The sequence below is a fragment of the Oncorhynchus nerka genome, linkage group LG12 (assembly GCF_034236695.1).
Source record: "Oncorhynchus nerka isolate Pitt River linkage group LG12, Oner_Uvic_2.0, whole genome shotgun sequence".
NCBI classification, from domain to species: domain Eukaryota; kingdom Metazoa; phylum Chordata; class Actinopteri; order Salmoniformes; family Salmonidae; genus Oncorhynchus; species Oncorhynchus nerka.
In genome coordinates this window covers 10,646,135-10,653,634 of record NC_088407.1, presented here as the reverse complement: position 1 = coordinate 10,653,634, position 7,500 = coordinate 10,646,135, and the positions used below count along the sequence as shown (strand labels likewise).

Genomic DNA, 7,500 nt, shown 5'->3' with positions numbered 1-7,500 from the left:
TCTCTCTCTCTCTCCCTCTCTCTTCTCTCTCCAATCTCTCTTCTCTCTCCCTCTCTCTTCTCTCTCTTCTCTCTTCTCTCTCTCTCTCTCTTCTCTCTCCCTCTCTCTTCTCTCTCTTCTCTCTTCTCTCTCCCTCTCTCTTCTCTCTCCACTCTCTCCCTCTCTCTTCTCTCCTTCTCTCTCTCTCTTTCTTCTCTCTCCCTCTCTCTTTCTCCCTCTCTCTTCTCTCTTCTTCTCTCTCTCTCCCTCTCTCCCTCTCTCTTCTCTCTCTCTCCCTCTCTCTGCTCTTTCTCTCCCTCCTCTCTCTCTCTCTCTCCCTCCCTCTTTCTCTCCCCCTTTTCTCTCTCCATAGGATGTTCTACAAGATAAAGAGTCGTAACGCCCATATGAAGATCCATCGGCAGCAGCAGGACGACTGGAGACACCCAGGCCTCGGCCTCAACCCAGCCCAGAACCTCACCTCCAACCTGGGCACCAATCTACCCCATTGCCAGGCTTCAGGTCGGGCCTATCTCCCAGGCCCCATCAACAACAACAGCATTCACCATATTGGTGGTGCTCACACCATCATCAGCGACATCAGCGTTCCGAACACCAATACCGTAACCAATAGCAACAGTGTCACTGTCAATGACTCCACCTCTAATCAGAGGGGGACCCGCTCCCCCTCCTCTCTCTCCACCACTCGTGGGACTCGTTTCAGGTGAACTCTGACCCTGCGGCGGTATTCTTCTGTGACCCGGAAGTGAAAGCTGTGCTCGGAGTCATGGGGGAGGGTGAAAGGTCAAATCTTGTGGAATTAGCATCAGAGATACTGTATATAATGACGAGATGGTCTTGTCTCAGCCCTAACAATGGGAGTCATTGTCGAGAAGACAGAAAGGCAGGCGAGAGGAGGCGAGATGAGATGGGAATATTCTAGCCAATGAGAAGGCAGATACGATCAGGTGGGAATATTCTAGCCAATGAGAGGACAGATACAACTGTGAACAATAGACACAACTCCAATATAAAAGTTTTTCATAAAGTTGCCGAGATGTCTCGTGCATCCACTTTTATATCAGTACCTTCGTAACAACCTAAACATTACGAAACTTCTATTCGATCAAATAAGCCTTACTTAACAAATTAACAACACTATCTCATAAACCTTGATACAAAAAAATCCCCATTTTGGTCTGCTTATCGCTATATTCTCTCTGTCAGATTTTGACGGGAGTGGAGCCTCTCACTTAGCCTCTTCCCCTCTGGTAGTATTCTAGAATCAGAACAGACAGACATAATTCACCTCCTTTCTGTACTGCTCTTCCTCTCTGGTAGTATTCTAGAATCAGAACAGACAGACACTTCCTTATAATTCACTTCCTTTCTGTACTGCTCTTCCTCTCTGGTAGTATTCTAGAATCAGAACAGACAGACATAATTCACTGCTCTTCCTCCTTTCTGTACTGCTGCTTCCTCTCTGGTAGTATTCTAGAATCAGAACAGACAGACATAATTCACTTCCTTTCTGTACTGCTCTTCCTCTCTGGTAGTATTCTAGAATCAGAACAGACAGACATAATTCACTTCCTTTCTGTACTGCTTTTCCTCTCTGGTAGTATTCTAGAATCAGAACAGATAGACATAATTCACTTCCTTTCTGTACTGCTCTTCCTCTCTGGTAGTATTCTAGAATCAGAACAGACAGACATAATTCACTTCCTTTCTGTACTGCTCTTCCTCTCTGGTAGTATTCTAGAATCAGAACAGACAGACATAATTCACTTCCTTTCTGTACTGCTTGGTTTTGATACGGTCAAAGACGTAAGAAAGAGTTTTTGTACATTTGTACAGTTTTTGTATTTGTATTTAAATACTTTGAGTTGCTTTTGCGTTTCATAAAAATAAATAAAAATAATAATAATATATATGTGTTTTTGTATCTTACTCCATTTCCCCACACACACACACACACACACACACACACACACACACACACACACACACACACACACACACACACACACACATGAACACACTCAACCGTCAGAGGGTAGATATTGACATAGACGGACTAATGTTGACAAGGGGGTGCACATTCTGTCTCTGCTGCTCTCTAAGTGGCCATGGACCTCCACGATGTTGTGTAAGTTTCAGTTGATGGTTAACTGTAGGCGAGTACCCAAATTGCTCCCTATCTCCTACGTACTACATCACTTCTGACCAGGGCCCATAGGAAAATAGGGTGTGATTTGAGACCAGGCTGTGTGTTTGTGTCTCTAGACTCTTTTCTGTAGCCAGGTTGCCAGGTGCTGGGGTCAACTGTGACGTCACAGGGTTCTAGAATGAAGAGGGTTCTGGGAAGGAATATAGGGAGGCGATGAGTGTTCTAGAAGAGTTTTAGTCGTAAACAACAAAAATTAACAATCATCATAGTCACTCAGCGTACAGACTCCTCTTAATAAGCCAATCAATACCCACCTGGGCAGATAGTCAGGCCTATCAGCAAAGAGTAATCCCTCATATCAACCCCAAGACCCGCCCCATTCCAACTCGATAAGAGAGTAAGGTGACTCTAAAGCCAGTCTGGTGACTCTAAAGCCAGTCTGGTGACTCTAAAGCCAGTCTTGTGACTCTAAAGCCAGTCTGGTGACTCTAAAGCCAGTCTGGTGACTCTAAAGCCAGTCTGGTGACTCTAAAGCCAGTCTTGTGACTCTAAAGCCAGTCTGGTGACTCTAAAGCCAGTCTTGTGACTCTAAAGCCAGTCTGGTGACTCTAAAGCCAGTCTGGTGACTCTAAAGCCAGTCTTGTGACTCTAAAGCGTGTCTGGTGACTCTAAAGCCAAAAGCCAGTCTGGTGACTCTAAAGCCAGTCTTGTGACTCTAAAGCCAGTCTGGTGACTAAAGCCAGTCTTGTGACTCTAAAGCGTGTCTGGTGACTAAAGCCAGTCTTGTGACTCTAAAGCCAGTCTGGTGACTAAAGCCAGTCTTGTGACTCTAAAGCGTGTCTGGTGACTCTAAAGCCAGTCTTGTGACTCTAAAGCGTGTCTGGTGACTCTAAAGCCAGTCTGGTGACTCTAAAGCGTGTCTGGTGACTCTAAAGCCAGTCTGGTGACTCTAAAGCGTGTCTGGTGACTCTAAAGCCAGTCTGGTGACTCTAAAGCCAGTCTGGTGACTAAAGCCAGTCTTGTGACTCTAAAGCGTGTCTGGTGACTCTAAAGCCAGTCTGGTGACTCTAAAGCCAGTCTTGTGTAAATTAGTTGATTATTAGTTTGTGGTGGTGTAAGACAAATGAAAACATAAAGCCAAGTTGCTTTGTGTAATTCTAGCCTTTAAGATTATATACAAATAGTCCTTGGTCTGTGTACGAGGTGATCGAAGGTTAGTTGTCATAGTTAGTTGTTTTGGTCAGTTGCTATGGTCAGTTGTTATAGTCAGTTGTTTTGGTTAGTTGTTATAGTCAGTTGTTATGGTTAGTTGTTATGATCAGTTTATGGTCAGTTGTTATAGTCAGTTGTTTTGGTTAGTTGTTATAGTCAGTTGTTATAGTCAGTTGTTATAGTCAGTTATGGTTAGTTGTTATAGTCAGTTGTTATGGTTAGTTGTTATAGTCAGTTGTTATAGTCAGTTATGGTTAGTTGTTATAGTCAGTTGTTATGGTTAGTTGTTATAGTCAGTTGTTATAGTCAGTTATGGTTAGTTGTTATAGTCAGTTATGGTTAGTTGTTATAGTCAGTTGTTATAGTCAGTTATGGTTAGTTGTTATAGTCAGTTGTTATAGTCAGTTATGGTTAGTTGTTATAGTCAGTTGTTATAGTCAGTTATGGTTAGTTGTTATAGTCAGTTGTTATAGTCAGTTATGGTTAGTTGTTATAGTCAGTTGTTATAGTCAGTTATGGTTAGTTGTTATAGTCAGTTGTTATAGTCAGTTATGGCTAGTTGTTATAGTCAGTTGTTATAGTCAGTTATGGTTAGTTGTTATAGTCAGTTGTTATGGTTAGTTGTTATAGTCAGTTATGGTTAGTTGTTATAGTCAGTTGTTATAGTCAGTTATGGTTAGTTGTTATAGTCAGTTGTTATAGTCAGTTATGGTTAGTTGTTATAGTCAGTTGTTATAGTCAGTTATGGTTAGTTGTTATAGTCAGTTGTTATAGTCAGTTATGGTTAGTTGTTATAGTCAGTTGTTATGGTTAGTTGTTATAGTCAGTTATGGTTAGTTGTTATAGTCAGTTGTTATAGTCAGTTATGGTTAGTTGTTATAGTCAGTTGTTATAGTCAGTTATGGTTAGTTGTTATAGTCAGTTGTTATAGTCAGTTGTTATAGTCAGTTATGGCTAGTTGTTATAGTCAGTTATGGTTAGTTGTTATAGTCAGTTATGGTTAGTTGTTATAGTCAGTTGTTATGGTTAGTTGTTATAGTCAGTTGTTATAGTCAGTTATGGTTAGTTGTTATAGTCAGTTATGGTTAGTTGTTATAGTCAGTTGTTATAGTCAGTTGTTATAGTCAGTTATGGCTAGTTGTTATAGTCAGTTATGGTTAGTTGTTATAGTCAGTTATGGTTAGTTGTTATAGTCAGTTGTTATGGTTAGTTGTTATAGTCAGTTGTTATAGTCAGTTATGGTTAGTTGTTATAGTCAGTTGTTATGGTTAGTTGTTATAGTCAGTTGTTATAGTCAGTTGTTTTGGTTAGTTGTTATAGTCAGTTATGGTTAGTTGTTATAGTCAGTTATGGTTAGTTGTTATAGTCAGTTGTTTTGGTTAGTTGTTATAGTCAGTTATGGTTAGTTGTTATAGTCAGTTGTTTTGGTTAGTTGTTATAGTCAGTTGTTTTGGTTAGTTGTTATAGTCAGTTGTTATGGTTAGTTGTTATAGTCAGTTGTTATAGTCAGTTGTTATAGTCAGTTGTTATAGTCAGTTGTTATAGTCAGTTGTTATGGTTAGTTGTTATAGTCAGTTGTTATAGTCAGTTATGGTTAGTTGTTATAGTCAGTTGTTATAGTCAGTTGTTTTGGTTAGTTGTTATAGTCAGTTGTTATAGTCAGTTGTTATAGTCAGTTGTTATAGTCAGTTGTTATAGTCAGTTGTTATGGTTAGTTGTTATAGTCAGTTGTTATGGTTAGTTGTTATAGTCAGTTGTTATGGTTAGTTGTTATAGTCAGTTGTTATGGTTAGTTGTTATAGTCAGTTATGGTTAGTTGTTATAGTCAGTTGTTTTGGTTAGTTGTTATAGTCAGTTATGGTTAGTTGTTATAGTCAGTTATGGTTAGTTGTTATAGTCAGTTGTTTTGGTTAGTTGTTATAGTCAGTTGTTATGGTTAGTTGTTATAGTCAGTTGTTATGGTTAGTTGTTATAGTCAGTTATGGTTAGTTGTTATATTCAGTTGTTATGGTTAGTTGTTATGGTTAGTTGTTATAGTCAGTTGTTATAGTCAGTTGTTATAGTCAGTTGTTATGGTTAGTTGTTATAGTCAGTTGTTATGGTCAGTTATGGTTAGTTGTTATAGTCAGTTGTTATAGTCAGTTGTTATGGTTAGTTGTTATAGTCAGTTGTTATGGTTAGTTGTTATAGTCAGTTATGGTTAGTTGTTATATTCAGTTGTTATAGTCAGTTGTTATGGTTAGTTGTTATAGTCAGTTGTTATGGTTAGTTGTTATAGTCAGTTATGGTTAGTTGTTATAGTCAGTTGTTATGGTTAGTTGTTATAGTCAGTTGTTATGGTTAGTTGTTATAGTCAGTTATGGTTAGTTGTTATATTCAGTTGTTATAGTCAGTTATGGTTAGTTGTTATATTCAGTTGTTATAGTCAGTTATGGTTAGTTGTTATAGTCAGTTGTTATAGTCAGTTGTTTTGGTTAGTTGTTATAGTCAGTTGTTATGGTTAGTTGTTATATTCAGTTGTTATGGTTAGTTGTTATGGTTAGTTGTTATAGTCAGTTGTTATAGTCAGTTGTTATGGTTAGTTGTTATAGTCAGTTGTTATGGTTAGTTGTTATGATCAGTTTATGGTATGATTTGGGCAACGTAAAACTGATCCTAGATCTGAGTCTACCAGGTGGTGACAAGTACACACAGGTGTGGAATTCCGCAGGTGTGCCAGCTAACAGAGATGCCAACTAACACAACAGAGATGCCAACCTAATGCTAGGTGTATTATACAAGTGTATTATATTAGTGTTATTAACTGTCATTAACAACTGTTAATTTTGGAAATACTATTACTTACCGTAGACAGGTGATTACAGGTAGGCTATATACAGGTAGGCTATCTACAGGTAGGCTATATACAGGTAGGCTATATACAGGTAGGCTATATACAGGTAGGCTATATACAGGTAGGCTATCTACAGGTAGGCTATATACAGGTAGGCTACATACAGGTAGGCTATATATACAGGTAGGCTATATACAGGTAGGCTATATACAGGTAGGCTATATACAGGTAGGCTATATACAGGTAGACTATATACAGGTAGGCTGTATACAGGTAGCCCGTATACATGTAGGCTATATACAGGTAGGCTATATACAGGTAGACTATATACAGGTAGGCTATATACAGGTAGCCTATATACAGGTAGGCTATATACAGGTAGGCTACATACAGGTAGGCTATATATACAGGTAGGCTATATACAGGTAGGCTACATACAGGTAGGCTATATATACAGGTAGGCTATATACAGGTAGGCTATATACAGGTAGGCTATATACAGGTAGGCTATATACAGGTAGACTATATACAGGTAGGCTATATACAGGTAGGCTATATACAGGTAGGCTATATACAGGTAGACTATATACAGGTAGACTATATCCAGGTAGACTATATACAGGTAGACTATATACAGGTAGGCTATATACAGGTAGACTATATACAGGTAGGCTATATACAGGTAGACTATATACAGGTAGGCTATATACAGGTAGACTATATACAGGTAGACTATATACAGGTAGGCTATATACAGGTAGACTATATACAGGTAGGCTATATACAGGTAGACTATATACAGGTAGGCTATATACAGGTAGACTATATACAGGTAGACTATATACAGGTAGACTATATACAGGTAGGCTATATACAGGTAGGCTACATACAGGTAGACTGTATACAGGTAGACTATATACAGGTAGGCTAGCCATAGAGATGGATACAGGACACTACTTGGAAATAACCTGTTTGTGCATGGACATTGCCATTGAGTGCTTCCACCCTTTTAAAGTAGTCAACTGTGTGGAACTCCCTCTGGGTAAAGGAAGGATCACATCATTCCATCCAGGTCATTATACAGGCTTTATACCCATTCAAACAACACCCTCCAGGTGGCAGTATGTCCATTTCAGTTTGTTAACCAACTCGTAGTAGGTGTAGAAGAAGAAGAAGAAAATGGACTTCTTCCAAAATGAAGACGGCCTCAACGGTGCTGCCCTCACAGATGCCATAATGGGACCGATACAAAGATGAGTCCTCTATCTAAGTCTATGGTGCCAACCCACAGTGATGCCAACCTAAC

The 7,500-nt window shown here is 39.1% G+C and overlaps 1 protein-coding gene across 1 annotated transcript in view; it reads left to right on the top strand.

The window, feature by feature from the left end:
• The window catches only part of LOC115124542 (uncharacterized), a 49,783-nt gene extending 49,076 nt beyond the window's left edge, over positions 1-707 (top strand). The window contains exon 10 of the mRNA XM_065026008.1: positions 353-707. Within this exon, the coding sequence (XP_064882080.1) occupies positions 353-707 (355 nt within the window). The remainder of the gene's footprint in view (positions 1-352) is intronic.
• Positions 708-7,500: the final 6,793 nt, after the last annotated feature.